The 16,419-nt window shown below is 41.3% G+C and overlaps 2 protein-coding genes across 2 annotated transcripts; both read left to right on the top strand.

Moving 5' to 3' along the window:
- The first annotated feature begins 920 nt into the window (after positions 1-920).
- LOC140647223 (uncharacterized) lies at positions 921-4,315 on the top strand. The gene is made up of 3 exons (XM_072851587.1): positions 921-952; positions 1,847-3,017; positions 3,761-4,315. The coding sequence occupies exons 1-3, from the start codon at positions 921-923 to the stop codon at positions 3,806-3,808; spliced, it is 1,251 nt and encodes a 416-aa protein (XP_072707688.1). The 3' UTR covers positions 3,809-4,315.
- A 154-nt stretch (positions 4,316-4,469) lies between these two features.
- DSEL (dermatan sulfate epimerase like) lies at positions 4,470-8,356 on the top strand. Its single transcript, XM_072851315.1, has one exon. The coding sequence runs from the start codon at positions 4,706-4,708 to the stop codon at positions 8,354-8,356; it is 3,651 nt and encodes a 1,216-aa protein (XP_072707416.1). The 5' UTR covers positions 4,470-4,705.
- Positions 8,357-16,419: the final 8,063 nt, after the last annotated feature.

Here is a 16,419-nt window from a genome sequence, read left to right as displayed (position 1 = left end):
GAATATTTGAAAATGTAACAATAGAATGCAATTTGTTGCCAGATGGTCAGTGTTTCTACAAATAAAAATGTAAATGGTAACTTTTAATAGTTACTTTCACAATTAACAGTTGTTCTGAAAGTGACCTTGATTTTACTGACCACAATGCAATCAAGTAAGGCAGAATGCCAATGCAGTTCAGGCTCATTTTATGCAGAAGAGTTGGTTACAACCCAGGGTCACTATTTCTAATTACCTTAATCCAATACTCTGAAGTTTGTTTCACTTAATTGTTTCTCCTGGATACCAGGTGAATCCATGAGATTTTGTTTTTGTTTTTAAGTTGTAGTATAGTAACTATGGGTCTCTGCTGACTATTGAAAATTACTGACAGAAAAATAATTGAATACTAGTTCTACCACTATTGTTATTTGGGGCTTTTTTTGAAGCATAATGACTTGAAAATGGCAGCAAGTAAGTAGCCTATACTAGTTGAAATCATACACGGTTAAGGATGCTCTTGCTTTGCAATTGGCTTAGCAGAAAATCAGCCTTAAGTATCCTGCTAGTGCATCTTTGATAATGTGAAAGAGTTTCCACAGAAAAAACGAAATGCCTTACAAATGCCTTCACTGCCTTATAAATAAGACTTTGTCAAAATGGTATCATTTGTGAATATATGGGGCCAGTCAATAAATCATTTTCATGCTTCTCCACAAGTATCACATTGCAATTGAACACTATATATCTAATGATCTCACCACAGGTCCCAGAGAGTGAGAAGGGCTCTTGGGAGAGCTTTACTCTTCTTTTAACCTAACAAAAGGCCTCCACATGTTCTGCTCATTCAGAATTGCCTGACAATTTACGGGAGAAGTCATTCTCTGAGACTTCAATATGCTCCAGAATGGGTCAGCCTTGGGAAAAACGTTATGGGCACAATGCAGGGTACAATAGGAATAGAAGGAAAAAGGTTTGTGAGGTTTTCATTTGTAGTGTATTCCACCCAGTTTCTATCGACTTAAAGAAGAATGTGGCCTCTATTGTTGCTTTACATTTCCCTTTGCTCTCCTCCTGGAATAACTTCCCTAGTAGCATGAAAAGGCAGAATTTTATCAGATTCAAGGTCAGGGAACTATGTGCTGATCTTTGGTCATTATGCAAATTTCTTCTGATGGGAAGCTATGATCCAGGCAGTAATCGGTATTTTTCCCTCTTAAGCCAAGCCCATAGGGCACATCTGAAAGATTAGGATGGTTCCAGATGTAGTTCATCATTGATGGAAATGTGCATAATTTAATAATGTAATCCTTCTAAGGTGCTCTCCATAGCACAAAGAAACAGAATTAGTATCCATGATGTGTGGCCATTATATATTCATATATTCATTTCAAGATAGTTATACATTGAGTAGCTTAAGAAATACTTTATGCAACTGTATTTCCTAAGATATTCAGGGGGAAAAAAAGAAAAATTAAGAAGAATATAGGCTACGCCTGGGAAAAAGTGGTAACTTATACTCTCGGGTTGATTAAAACCCACATCCTTTGAGGTTCAGTTTCTAAACATAGTAATTGCTAACACATATCAAAAATCTCACACCCTTTCTTTTCCTGGAGCATACTTACTACCAAAGAATAGCTTGGTATCACATCAGACAGGTTACAAAATCAGGCTCGAAAAGTCATCACCAGCAATCCAAACTGCGATTCAAAACCGAGAATGGTGTTACACCTCTTGAATTTCGTGGGTGGACCCAGGTGGACTAACCAGCACTTTCTACTGGCCCTTCACCGCATCACTGACCGTGAACGAGTTGAGGGGCAGAGGTTTTTACACCTCATTACGGTTTAATATTTTACTTCAGAAGCCTTCAGCTAAAGCTAAATAAGAACTATTTTAATGCCTCCCATAAAATAAAGTGTCTGCGCAGGGAGGCAGTTATAAAAAGTGGGACCGCTCCAACAAGCAGATGCTGCGCACCCCCGCGGTTTCTGAGACATGGGCAGTTATGTATTTATTCCGCGCTTACAGAGTTGCTCCCCACAGGAGAGACGGCCCCTGCCGCCCTTGCCCTGCCCTGCCCTGCCCGGCTCGCCGGCCCCCGGGCCGCCGCCGTGCCGTGCCCTGCCATTGCCGTGGCTGGAGCAGCGAGAGCCGGCCCGCGGAGGGGCGGCAGCTGCCGGCTGGCCGGCCACGGAGGCGACCGCCGCGGCGGCTTTGCTTCCACGGAACCCTCTCACACCTGCGTGCCGCTCCCCGCTCCCCGCACCGAGACCCGCTCCACCCCCGTCCCCCGGACCCTCCCTCGCCGTCCCTCACCGCGGTCTCGGGGCAGCCGCCGCGGGAGCCGCCCGGGAGGCGCGGCCCCGCCTCCCCCCGCCGCCTCCGCCGCTCCCGGGGGCGGCCCCCCCGCTCCGGCCCCGGCCCTGCCCCCGGGCGCACCCGCCGGACTCCGCTCCGCTCCGCTCCGCCGGCAGCCCGCTGCCGAGGCGCAGGGGCGGCGGTGGCATCCGCCGCCGGGAGCGGGGCTGGGCTCGGCGCTGGGAGCGGCGGCCAGCTCACGCAGTCGCAGGGAAGAGGAGCAGCCGGGAGCGCCGGCGGGGCCGGGAGCCTGCCCGCCGCCGGAGCGCGGCGCGGAGGATCGGCACATCCCCGTTCCGCCGGGGGCGGCTCTGCCAACTCCCCCGCCGCCTGCCCGCCCCTCCGGAGCGATATCCCTGCGAGTTTGCTTCGCTGCCCGCGCCCGTCGCTGGACGCCCGCCGCTGCATCTCACCCGCCATCAACTCTGGGGAACCGCCGGCGGAGGGCAAGGACCCGAAGCTGCGGCCAGCCCGGGTGGAAAGTAGCGGCAACGCGGAACGGGCCGGAGCCGAGCACAGCCGGGCCCAGCCGAGCGGGGCCGGCGCAGCGCGCCGCCACCCGCAGCCCCTCCCGCTGGGGGCCGGCCCCGCGCCCCGGGCCGCGCTGGCCGGGGCAGAGCGACGCGGCCCCGCGGCAGCTGCCGGCTGCCCCGAGCCCCGCCGGACCCGCTGCGGTAAGAGGGGGTTACACTCGGGGACGCCGGGCGGGAGGAGACGGAGGCTGCCGGCCGCGGCAGGGGAGCGTGCGGGGCGCGCCCGCGGTCGCCGGCGAAACTTGTTCAAGTTGTGCGGCCCCGGGGCGGCGGGGAGGGAGGCGGCGGCGGAGCCGGCGGCGGGCGCCCTCTGCCGGCCGCGGGCCGGGGGCGGCGCGGTGCGGAGCAGGGCGGCGCGGTGCGGAGCGGAGCGGAGCGGGGCCGGGCGGGGGGAGGCGCAGCAGGGGCTGTCGGGCTTCGTCCCGGGGCTGGCGGGGCACGGCGGCAGCCGTCGTGGGTCGCTCTGTCTGCTTTCCCTCTTCACGCCTTCATTTCGCCGGCAGAACCGCGCGTGTGGCTTATATATACATATAACTTTATTTTATTTTTCATTTGCGCTCCATTTCATTTTGGTGGCGTGTTGCAGATTTATTTATTTGGGTATCTCCTGATAGCGTAGCGGGAAAATAAGCCCTGAGACCTTGTAGTCACGCAGGAAAAAGTTAAATAAAGCGAGCTTAAGTAGCCAATCTGAATTTCTCTTTTGCCAAAGATAAATTTTGTGGAACTTTGAAAATGCTCCTTTTAAAAAAAAAAATCTGTAAAAGAAAAGGTGTATTAACACACCTTTCCTACAGAGTTAGCCGTACTTTGTTATCTTAAGTACTTTAAATATGTTCTGGCACCTATACAGCTTCAGAGAACTTTTGTGTCTGTTTCCACAGAAAGAACCAACATGCAAAGTGGAAGGAAACCTGAAACTGCTCTTTTAACAAAAAAGTATTTGCTTTCTGCTTCTGTCACTTGTTTTCCTCTTGCTTCATAATGGAAGGAGCAGGATTGTCTGAATCATTGCGGCAAAATTTGGGCATCACTGGCCGAAGATAAGATGAAAGGAGACTTGAAAATACGTCGATACTTTATGACTATTAATTCAGATGCACCTTTCACAAACAGAGGGGAATAGTGGTTAAAAGCACTGCAGTTTCATCAAAAGGAGCTAGTGGATGATCTATGTTGATTTTTTTTTAACTAATCTTTTTTCCTTCCCACTCTCCCATGAGTCCCAAAAGAGAAAGATGGAAAGAGTGCGTATGGAAATTGAGATAAGGGGATGGCTGAAGACAGTAACTTCAGTTTTGGAGTCTGTTTTCCAAGTGCTGTAAATTCCCTATTTCATCAAATATAACACATTGTTTTGAATAAATTATATCGTTTTGTGATCAGTGGAGTTTTTGTCAGCTCTCGAAGTGGAATTTGACCTGATTGAAAGCTTTTTAAAAAAGTAAATGTATGACTCTGATTCCTTTCTTCAAGTTATCAAGAGATAGTGTTTCAGTCTCTTACTGTGCATTGTCAACCCATGATTTATATGCATATCTTAATTTTCCCCTAATTTTAGTATTTATGCTGTGGTGTTGTGTTTGAGAAAAGTGTGAACAAACAAGGCACCTGAGATTTAAGTTTTCGAGAGCCTTATTTCAGTGTTGTACCTCAGATTACAAGTAATCTGAGTATCTGTTAGAGTACACAGTACACACTAAGTCTTTTCTCCTAAAGATATGCCTTAAGATGTTGGCTTTTGTACTAACTGGATCAAAGTTTGATATCTGAACATCGTGCTTTGTTAGGAAATGCATGCCTGGGGAAGAGGAGCTGCCTAATGGATCATGGCTCTGATGTTCACGGGGCATACTTTATTTCTAGCATTAATGATGTTTGCTGCCTTCACTTTTGAAGAATCTGTAAGCAATTACTCTGATTGGGTGACTTTCATAGAAAATGTAGATCAATATGAAAAACAGCAACTTGAAGGTCTTAGTGCTGAGCAGAAGCTGAAAAAAACAGTTCTTCATCCCAGCTTGTATTTCGACGCTGAAGATGTCCAGGCACTGAGGCAGAAGGCTCATACAAGCCATTCCCATCTATTTAGAGCCATCAGAAGTGCGGTGACGGTTATGGTATCCAACCCATTATACTACCTACCTCCACCCAAGCATGTTGATTTTGCTGCAAAGTGGAATGAGATTTATGGTAACAATCTGCCACCTCTAGCATTTTATTGTTTGCTGTGTCCTGAAGATAAAGCTGCGTTTGATTTTGCCCTAGAATATATGGATAGAATGGCTGGCTACAAAAACTGGTTGGTTGAGAATGCACCTGGAGATGAAGTGCCGCTCGGTCACTCCCTAACAGGATTTGCCACTGCTTTTGACTTCTTGTATAATTCACTGGAAAATGAGAGAAGGCAAAAATACCTGGAGAAGATATGGTCTGTAAGCGAGGAAATGTATGAGTACTCAAAGGTTCGTTCCTGGGGAAAGCAGCTTCTCCATAATCACCAAGCAACCAATATGCTTGCTTTGCTTGTTGGGGCTTTAGTTGCAGGGGTGGACAAAGGATCTCAGGCAAATATCTGGAAACACACCGTTGTTGATGTGATGGAGAAAACAATGTTTCTGCTCAATCATGTTGTAGACGGGTCTCTGGATGAGGGAGTAGCTTATGGGAGTTACACAGCCAAGTCAGTAACCCAGTATGTTTTCCTGGCTCAGCGCCACTTTGGTATTAACAACTTGGAGAATAACTGGCTCAAAATGCACTTTTGGTTTTACTATGCCACCCTATTACCAGGCTTTCAGAGGACTGTGGGTGTAGCAGATTCTAATTACAACTGGTTTTATGGTCCTGAGAGCCAACTGGTTTTCTTGGATAAGTTTATCATGAAGAATGGAGCTGGCAACTGGCTGGCACAGCAGATTAGAAAACACAGACCCAAGGATGGGCCAATGGTGCCGTCCACTGCACAGAGGTGGAGCACACTACACACTGAATTTATATGGTACGCTGCCGAAATCACTCCTCAGCCACCTCCTGACTATGGTACTGCTAAAATGCATGTGTTTCCTAACTGGGGAGTTGTTACTTATGGGGCTGGATTGCCAAACAGTCAGACAAACACCTTTGTGTCCTTTAAGTCTGGAAAACTCGGTGGACGTGCTGTCTATGATATGGTTCACTTTCAACCGTATGCCTGGATTGATGGGTGGAGAAGTTTCAATCCAGGACATGAACATCCTGATCAGAACTCTTTCACTTTTGCCCCCAATGGACAAGTGTTTGTATCTGAGGCTCTTTATGGACCTAAACTCAGCCACCTGAACAATGTCTTAGTCTTTGCTCCATCTCCTACGAGCCAGTGCAACCAGCCTTGGGAGGGACAGCTTGGTGAGTGTGCCCAGTGGCTGAAGTGGATTGGTGATGAAGTTGGAGACTCAACTGGAGAAATTATAACAGCCTCCCAGGCTGGAGACATGATGTTTGTGAGTGGTGAGGCGGTATCTGCTTACACATCAGCAATGAAATTGAAAAGTGTCTATCGTGTTTTGCTGCTCTTAAATTCTCAGACATTGTTAGTAGTAGACCACATTGAGAAGGAGGAAGACTCTCCTGTTAATTCTGTCAGTGCCTTTTTTCATAATCTCGACATTGATTTTAAATACATACCCTATAAATTTAAGAACAAATACAATGGAGCTATGATGGATGTGTGGGATGCCCACTACAAGATGTTTTGGTTTGATCATCATGGGAGTAGTCCTGTTGCTAGGATACAGGAGGCAGAACAAGCTGCTGAATTCAAAAAGCGATGGACTCAGTTTGTAAATGTTACCTTTCCAATGAAAAACATGCTTACAAGGATTGTTTACCTTTTCTATGGCCCATATGTCAATGTTTCTAACTGCAGGCTCATAGATAATGCAAAATCTGGATTTCAGATTTTGCTCAGTGTCAACAACACTGAAAATACCATCTCTGTTGTGACTGAATATCAGGATTTAAAGACAAGGTTCGATTATTTGGGATTTGGTGGTTTTGCCAAAGTAGTTCATGAAAACAAAGTGACCAAGTTTGGTCTAGGTACTGAATCTGTGGAAAAACGGATAAAACATAATAGGGTGGTTTCCCCATTTGGATTCAAAGTGAACATAATTGCAGGGTTAATTTTGGGTGTTAGTTTGGTCATACTGGCTTTTCAGTGGCGGTTTTACATATCCTTCAGTAAAATGTTGCGTTGGATCCTGATACTGGTTGTCACACTGTGGCTTATTGAATTGGTGGATGTGTGGAGCATGTGTACTCAGCCCATCTGTGCAAAATGGAGCAGTGACGTGACAAGGCTAGAACATGATAAAGGCAATAAAGCCAAACAATTAGAAGGAAATCCCGTTGTTTTGCCAGATGTTATCATTACTTCACTTCCCGCTTCTGGTGCAGAAATTTTAAAACAGCTGTTTTTCAATAGCAGTGACTTCTTATACATCAGGATACCTACACCCTATCTCGAAATTCCTGAGACTGAATTTGAAATTGATTCCTTTGTAGATCCATGTGAATGGAAGGTTTCTGATGTCCAGAATGGTCATTTTCGTCTTATCCAAGGGTGGCTCCAGTCTCTAGTTCGAGACACAAAGTTACATTTACAAAACATTCATTTATATGAAGCCAGCAGAAATAAAATCACTCAGCATTCTGCCATAAGCAAGGACAAAAAGAAAAGATCCAAAAAGAGAGAATCTCTGTCAGAGCAAAGAAGCAGGGCAAGAGGGAGTCAAGATAAAGATGCTGAATATATTAGGGAACTGAGAAGGCATCTCATCTATTACCCTAATGCACGACCTGTGCTTAGTTTAAGTAGTGGGAGCTGGACAGTAAAGCTTCCCTTCTTTCAGGAAATCCTAGGACCGTCAATGAGAGCATTATATGTAGTAAGGGACCCACGGGCGTGGATCTATTCAATGTTGTACAAAAATAAGCCAAGCCTTTACTCCTTGAAAAATGTCCCACAACGCTTGGCTGCGATGTTTAAAGGGGAGAGTGGTAAAGGAAAATGTAGTTTAAATGACGGCTATGCCTTTGAATATGAATCATTACGAAAAGAACTTTCAAATTCTAATTCAAATGCTGTTTCTGTGTTGTCCTATTTATGGCTAACAAACACAGCAGCAGCACTGAGAATAAACGGGGACTTGCAGCCAACAAATTATCAGCTGGTCAAGTTTGAAGATATTGTGAGCTTTCCTCAGAAGACAGCTGAATCAATTTTTGCCTTTCTTGGTATTCCTCTTCCTCCTGCTAGCTTAAACCAAATATTATTTGCCACCTCCACCAGTCTTTTCTATCTTCCTTATGAAGGGGAAATTTCACCAAGTAGCATTCATTCCTGGAAACAAAACATGCCCAATGAAGAGATTAGACGGATTGAAGATATCTGTTGTTCTCTAATGGACCACTTAGGATACCCAAAGTTTATAGAATAAATGCTGCTGGTCAGCAGAAATTTGCACTAATGATCTCTGACTCCCCGTTTATGGATAAATATTAGAGAAGTTTGTTTATTCTTGTAAAATGTGTACAGTCAGCTACTTTGAAAGAGATTATTTTAAGAAAAAGATAGGTGTTCTTCCAAGTGTGAGGTTTTTTGTTTTGTTTTGTTTTTTAAAAAAACAAACTTGTAACTACTTTTGCTGCCTTTCAAAAAAACCTATGTGAACATTTATAGAACTACCAGCTGGGGACTCTATAGCTCAGGGGATTAGTAATAGAATATGGAGCTTTTCACCTCCAGCTCACCAGTTTGACTCCAGCCCAAGTGGTTAGCTCCTGAAAGTACTTACCATCTGATGATTGTATGACAGCTTATATGAAATTAAACTGGTTAAACTGGCCCAGTTCCCGATGGTGATAATTAGCCCCCTTGGACAGGTTTACTGATGCATTCTGTCTGTGTCTCACTGGTCACTATAGTGGTGCAAAACAAACATAAGCTGAGGTTTAAGGCTGTTCAGCATCCCTTCAGTGGGAGGAAACAGAACATTTGAGTGAATCTAGTTCCTTATTTACAGTCTCAGCAGACAGGCCCAGGACTGGAATGGACATGGATATCAGATATCATTATAGGATATGGTTCCTTCAGCTCAGAGATGTGGCATTTTTGTTGGGTTTTGTGCTTTGATGGAAGAGAAGACTTCATTCTCCGTGTCTGACAATGTGGTACCCTTTGTGAGCCTGAAGTAAACTACATGGAAAAAAAGAAATGGAACAAAAATCTAAGCAACCAACAAGATCCTTGAAACAAGCAGTTAATTTTGGAGATTTTGTGTAGTTTTGACCTGCCTCCACCTAACTTAATTTTGAAGGTTGTTAACATCTTGGCTCCTTGCACTGCTTTATCCTGTACCTCTTGTCTAAAAGGTTCTGCAAGGATTTTCTCTTTTTGAGTGAGACTCTTCCATCCTTCTTTGCTGTAACACATTTCTCTGCTGATTCTTGTGCATAATTTCACTGAGGCCAGTGCAAATATTTGATGTCATTGTCAACGGCTTACTGTTGATGTCTGCATAAAATGGCAATCTGAGATTTAGAAGATCTTAAATAAATCTCCAGGTCTATGTTGCTGAGGGATGTTTTGCTTTTCTGTATAATGAATTTCTGAAGGACTACCATTTCTAACCTCAGGTCTTCTTTCAGAGAGGGGAGAAATCTGAAAATCACCCGTCCCTCAGCCACCTCACATTTGAATGATGTTTCCCTGCAGTAAACTATTTCCAAAGTTGTCTGATTTTTATCATGATTGGTGTTTCTTTAACATCGTGCTGTAATATGATATTGGTTTGGAAACAGATAGGCTTGATAGGGTAGATGTGTCTTTGTCACAGCTTATTTTCTTCTTGAGCCACACTCTTTGTTGGCGCATGCCTGTTAAGAAAAAAATTTCCCATTTCCCGATTTAACTTTCTCGCGTTCTTTGGAAATGCATGCATACTGTAAGTGTCTGCAGATGTGTAAATCAGATCACAAAGAGACATCTGTTTCCTTTACCATCTGTTTTTTATTACAAATGGAATTGTCTTGAAATATGTTTCAGTTGGTTTGTGGGAGCTGGGATCAGAGTTTTGGCTTATAATATTGAAATATGTGTGTAATTACTGTTTATTTGGGTGGTAAGCATTAGACAATGTCAAAAGTGCAGTGAGTTTCTTCGTACAGATTACAGGTACCCTTGCTGATTTTTAATATAAAGGAGTTCTTGCCTTTCCTTCCAATCTTACTATTATGTCCCTGTCTTACCCTGCTGTCTTGTCACTCCCATACACACATTACACATCCTTTGGAGCATATTGTAGTATCTCATTCTGACCTAGATAAAGTAGCTCTTTCTCGGACGGTCATTAGTATGTCAAAATAGGCCTCTAGCACGATAAAGCTATTGGTATTTTGCTGTCTCACTAACCATAACTTAGCTGTCATTTACTAGCAACAGTTGTTTTTTCCCCCTTCAGTCCTAGGTCTCACCCCTGGCTAGGTGGAATGTCATCTTAAAGAAAATATTGAACAAGTTAATATACACTGACATATTAGTGAAACTTTGGTTTCCAAGTATCATTCTCTCAAATTGGCTTCTCTCTGAAGCCATTTTTGATCATATGTTAAAAAAAAAAAAAGTATTGATGTTTGTACAGTCTGTATTTGACAGAATAAGTTTCAGCATTTGCCTTCTATTTCCGGGATTTACACCCTAGAATGAGAACAAATAAAAAGGCTTTTCTCTGTCAGATGTTTTAGGGCAGCTGAAGGTAAGAATTAAGACTGACTGTATTTGTGGAAGTAGAAACAGACCTTTAAATCCCTTCCTGAAAGTGCCATACGGAATGCCACAATAGCCTATAAACCAACTTTTTTGTTGTTTTTGAGGAGTTAGGGTAGACAGAATCATCTGTCAGGACCATCACCTCTGCTGCTTTTGCAATACAAGTTATCCCACGCACTTACATTCATAATATTGTCGTTGCTGTCATTAATTATATGCAAGATTTAGGAGCTATTTCTTTTCTGTACTGTACTTTCCTGGTTCAAAGAATCCATAATCTATTATTCAGAATTTGTTGCATTGTGTGTTCCTTATACAGATGTAAAAAGGTAGAAGAGAACTCTGTTCTTTATTTTTAGATCTTGTTGTGAGGGCAAATGCATTAAAATCATTATGCTAATAATATGTAAAAGGTAAAGCAGTGTCTTTGAAAACAACAGAGTAGGAATGCCTAAGGTATGGCAAGTCTCCAATTTTCAATCAAATAATTGTTTTGTTGAGTTTTAGATGATAAGTTATATGACCACTTGACCGAAGTTAGTACCAGACAGAACCTAGCCCAGCTGTGGGGCTGAATGAGTTTGTGTTGAGATTGTGGCCTTCTACCTATATGAATAGCAACCCAAGGCACAGCAGAAAGCTGAATAAACATGCATATGGTTGACGAGAATGTCCACTAAAAGATGCAGATCTGGGACTGATAAAATAAAATATAATAAATTTCAGTGGCACCATCCATAAAATGACAGTTGTTGTATGGAGAAGCAGGAATACTGTGGAGGCCTGGTGATAAAAAAAATAAAAAATAAACTTGCCTTTGTCTATTAATGGATAAATTCCAATTTTATGTCTGTGCTGATCTTAAGTCTAAGCGGTCATTAAATAGATCTTCTTTTTTTCTTATGCAAGTGTTCCCATTGAGACTAGTGTGGCTCCGTTTATGAAGAATATATGCGCAATTTTATAATATGAAATTATTTTGTGGGTGTACAGAGTTATCCTCAAAATTCTCTTCTGTCACTAGCATTCAGAGGAATAATGGTCACTACACAGACACAGACATTAACCTCCCCTTTCTCCATATAGTAATATTTAAGACTGTCAGTAAAATCTGAGAATTTTTAGACCTTTTTGAAAAGCATGTCTGTTTAGGTACATTGTGAATTATGAGACAGCTAAGATTTTGAAGTATTTTAAAAAGGCTTACTTAAATGCTTACATCTCTGAATCATATTTGGAAGCCTGAGAAAAATAAATGCCAAGGAAAACATTTCAGTTATTTACTTACTTCGTAACTAAGTGACATTGGCCCTGGGGAGATGCACATGGGTCTTAGCATTCAGAGTTCTATCAAATCACATGAATCCATAGTCTCTGAGCATACCTAATGCTTCTGTTGCTCCCAGTAGGCTTTTTCCAAGAGCGATGTCTGTGGAGATGAGCCTCAGTATCATGGTCAGATTGTTTCCTTTCACCTTCTTAGCGTGCAGTTGGCATGCAGTCCTTGTTGGATTTATCTTTGAACAGTTAATTTGCCAGATCCAGAGTTGAATTTCTGTACAAGATCCTCAATTATATGTAAAATATATGGCACAATTCATTTGACAGTATAATAGTATTCTGATAGTGTTAGAATGCAAATCAAACAAAAACTGCACTTCAGGTTTTATAAAGTTATCGGTAACTGATTTGTAAAGCTGCAGTCATGGATCAGATTTTTTTTTAAAACCATAAAAACAGCTTCACTTGCTGTTGAAACTTAATGATGTGACTGCTAGGGGAGTCCTGGCTGTGCTTGACAGTCAATTATTTCCATTACTAGTCTTAGAGACACTATTTATTTGATGAACATGAACATACATAATCTGGAGTATAATTCTGCATTTGCTGAAAAGATTTGAAGTGCAAAGTTCAAGATTAAGGATAAAAATATGTTACCTCACTATTTCTGTAAGTTACAAAAATTATCCCCTCTGCAAGTGGCCCATATGTTGAGTTCCATATGTTGGAATATTTTATAATTAGAAACGGTTATATTTATTTAGGTGACTTAGAAGTAATTTATCAAAATTATTTCTCTTTAATTACACATAAAATTATTTTCTTCAAGAGGATAAGTACTGGATCTTAACACTTCTATGACCAGGGCATCATAAGCTTTCCTTTCTTTCTCTGGATTCCCTTTTAGCTTTGGTTCACACTAAAACCTTTGTTTAAATCTCATCATGAATGAGCTGTTTTCCAACTAAGGAGTCTGTCTGGAGACTCTTATAGTCTCAAATTCTATTTAATTGCATTTCAGTGTGGAATATCATGGCCTACGAGTCATGGATCAAATCTCCAAATTGTGAGCTGTTCAGAATTGGGCCGTGAGTGGAATGATGCCTTGCTGACCTCAACGAATGTTGTGCCATTGACTTCAACAGGGCCAAAATACTACCATCTACTATCATCAAACTTTTATGATCTACTTAGCCTGAATATTCCAAAACAGCAGAAATTACACAAAGTAAATACCTCAAATGATCATTAAAGATTACCGTTCCTGTTATTTGATGAAAAAAGGAAAAGCTTTTTAATAATGTCAAAAATATAAATTGCTCTGTAACCCTAATCAAAGCTACCTGTAGGCTGTCTGATAAATTTATAAACTCATAAAAAGAGGTATAGAAACAAACAGATATTCAAAATAATATACAAAGCACAGTTTCAAATGTCAGGACTTGGATTTTCTTTAGTGAGGAGAAATTTGCTGATAGGTGATCTACATCATTCTCATAAAGGATGTGAATGGATAATCTTGTGCTGTCTCTGAAAATACTTAATAATGGGAAAAGGCTGTTTCACATTACCAAAATTATACTGTTTTAATTTAAACTGTACATCATTTGAGCTGACAATATGCTGAGACTTATATGTGATGTAGGAGAACAAAGACAGTCTGATTTCATTCACACCTGTCTAACACAGAATAATTTCCAAAAGGTTCTTCATTGATGCTGGTATAAACTCTACACTTAGTTTATTGTCTTTACTGAGAAAGATATTGTGGTGTTTAAGAACACGACCTGAATTCATCTATCTCACATTAGGTAATTTAACTTTCACACCTCAATAAGGAGCATTGTCACTCTAGAACCAATAGAAAGTCAGTGTCACCTTCAAAGGTAAATCAGACATTGCTTACCTCTTTGTAAATCCTCAAAAGCCAAGGGTGACTAAACTCTTAGTTTAGATGCCCAATGAAAGGCCTCAAAGGAGGTGGGGTGAATTTGGCTTTAAATGTGTATGGTCTTACATCTAAGTAGATTTCTGTGTCTGTGCACTTCTAGTGCATAAACTGTCCAAACTAAATTTTATGAAACATCCTGCATAAAATAAAACTACTGTTAGTAAAATAATACTTTTGTGTTATCCTTTTTTTTTTTTTTCTTAAATTATTTCACCACTTAAGGTATCACAAAACTTTGTCATGTGGTCAAGTGTATCTATTTAAATTTTTTAAATATTGCTATTTTTGTTTGGTTTGAATATGGGAGCCACTGTTATCCTTTAGAAAGTATTGATGGAAAGACCTGATTCCGTCTGCCCTTGGATGCACAGTAAGTATGTTTGTTGTTAAGTAAAAGACCACAAAATAGCTGTATTCCTAGAACAAAAAGTATGATTTCCTGCTCAGTTCTTGGGAACTGGACAACTGGTGCAATCCATTATTTGGAAGTCTCTTAGTCTATAAACACTGGAGCTATATGGGAACTGTATATTTAGAATAGTGCCTCTTCTAATTCCTGAACTATATCCAGGATTTTTTTCGGGGACTGATATTTGGCCCAGAGACCATTCTAACAATTTAACAGTGTGGGTAAGCAAGTTCCAGCAGCCAAGAATGTTCTCTTCTGTGTTTAATTTAAAAAAAAAAAAAAAAAAAAGACATGTAATCAAGTTAACTGGAATAACTGCAGCCCTCTGGATTTCTCTTACTGAATGTGGGCTTGCGCAGGCAGTATCTGTCAGGTCCAGAGGCACAGGTAGATCAGCATCCTTATTGCTGCAAATGACTATAACTTACTGCAGGTGCATCTGAGCTGCAACTAGTTTCCTGCAGCAGAGTTTCACAGGTTTAAGTAACTGATTTTTTTGTCCATTCAATGTAGCAGAAGGTGCTTGGGATATATCCTAAACATAGGAGCAAGAATAAGACCTGATTCTATCTCTCCTGTGAACTTCAGCATGTTGTAAAGCAAAGGTTGCATGTTTTTAAGTCTTGATGAGGTTATATTTAGCTGTGAAATAGGTTTAATGTTGTTTTTTTCTGGAGGGTGTTAGGCCTGTACCTTCTCTGTTAGTGACTGCTGAGTTCTTTTGCAGTTGGTGGGCAGTATGTGCTTATCCTTTGTAGCTCATCCTAGGTCTTGTCACTGTACTCTCACAAGTAATATTTTTTTTTTTAACCATCTGAATCTTGAACCCAACTTTGACTTTTGGGAGAGTTACATGGAAAATTCCTATTATGATAGGAGCAACAAGGTGTGGTGTAAACAAATGTTGCTGTCTATTGCAAATACTTTGGCAGTATTTGTCTCCAGCTATTTTCTGAAAGGTTGTTCAAAGTGAAATCCAATGTACAAAGCTCAGAGGAAACTAATACCAAGAACATGATAAAAAGCAGGCTGTCAGAGATAATAAATGCAACCTTGTTTTTGTGAAAACTATTAATATTTTCACTCTTAATTACTTTTCTAAGAAAGTAAGAAAATTACATTTTCTGTGGGGGTTTTTTAGACCTTTTTGTGTTTCCATCCTACAGCTTGCCTAGAAATAGATTTTATTTCTGAATGTTTTCTGAATCTGTTTATGTTATTCTGAATATGTTTTCTGAATCTTAGTTTGAAAAGTTAATTTTGTTACATTTTCTTGAACCTTCTTTTGTGTTTCAGGATGTTCCAGTCTATTCTTTTCATAAATTACATCCTACAGATGCCACTTGATTTCAAGAAGCATAATCTCAGACCTGGCGAGGACTAAGATAGGTACACAGAAATGAGCTGAGAAACAGGAGAAACAAAATGTTATGCTGCTGAAGAGAATAGAATTGAAAGCGTGTGTTGGAATATTTAGGTCTTAATGAGCTGCCGTATCATGCACTATGAATGCCTGAATAATAGACTTTATTATTCACTTTAACTGATCATCTGAACATTGTCTGTTTCAAATTACCATAAGAGCACTGACAGAAAGATAAGTTAAAAGGAACTTTTGTTTGGATGTTTTTTGGGGGTTTTTTTTGTTCATCAAATCAGTTCTATTCTTTTGTACTCCCAAGCTCTGTTAATTTGTAACTAGATAGCTATTACCCAGTGTACCTCTATAACAACATTGTTGGCACCAAAGGATGCTTTTCAATGAGGGGGTGTAGCTTTACCTGCTGGGTATAGGTTCAATATTGATGGTTTTTCAATTGCAAGCATCCTTCAGTGACGCATTTGAAAGAAAAGTTGACTTCTGTAGTAAAGAATTGGTTCATGTTAAAGAATGGACTGCACTGTTGCTGAACAAAATAGAGGTGATGTGAAAACATGCATATTATAGACAATCAGAATACTATCAGTTAGTCATGATTAAGCAAAGATTTTTTTTGCTTCAGTCTTCTCTGGCAACCACTCTCCTCACCCCTCCCAAGTCAATGGACAACATGTTGGGGACCAGGGGGGTAAAAGCCCCTCCCACTGTAAG

This window comes from Ciconia boyciana, chromosome 2 (assembly GCF_034638445.1).
Source record: "Ciconia boyciana chromosome 2, ASM3463844v1, whole genome shotgun sequence".
Taxonomy (NCBI): domain Eukaryota; kingdom Metazoa; phylum Chordata; class Aves; order Ciconiiformes; family Ciconiidae; genus Ciconia; species Ciconia boyciana.
Note: the sequence above shows the minus strand (reverse complement) of the source record. Positions and strands in the feature narration are given on the sequence as shown.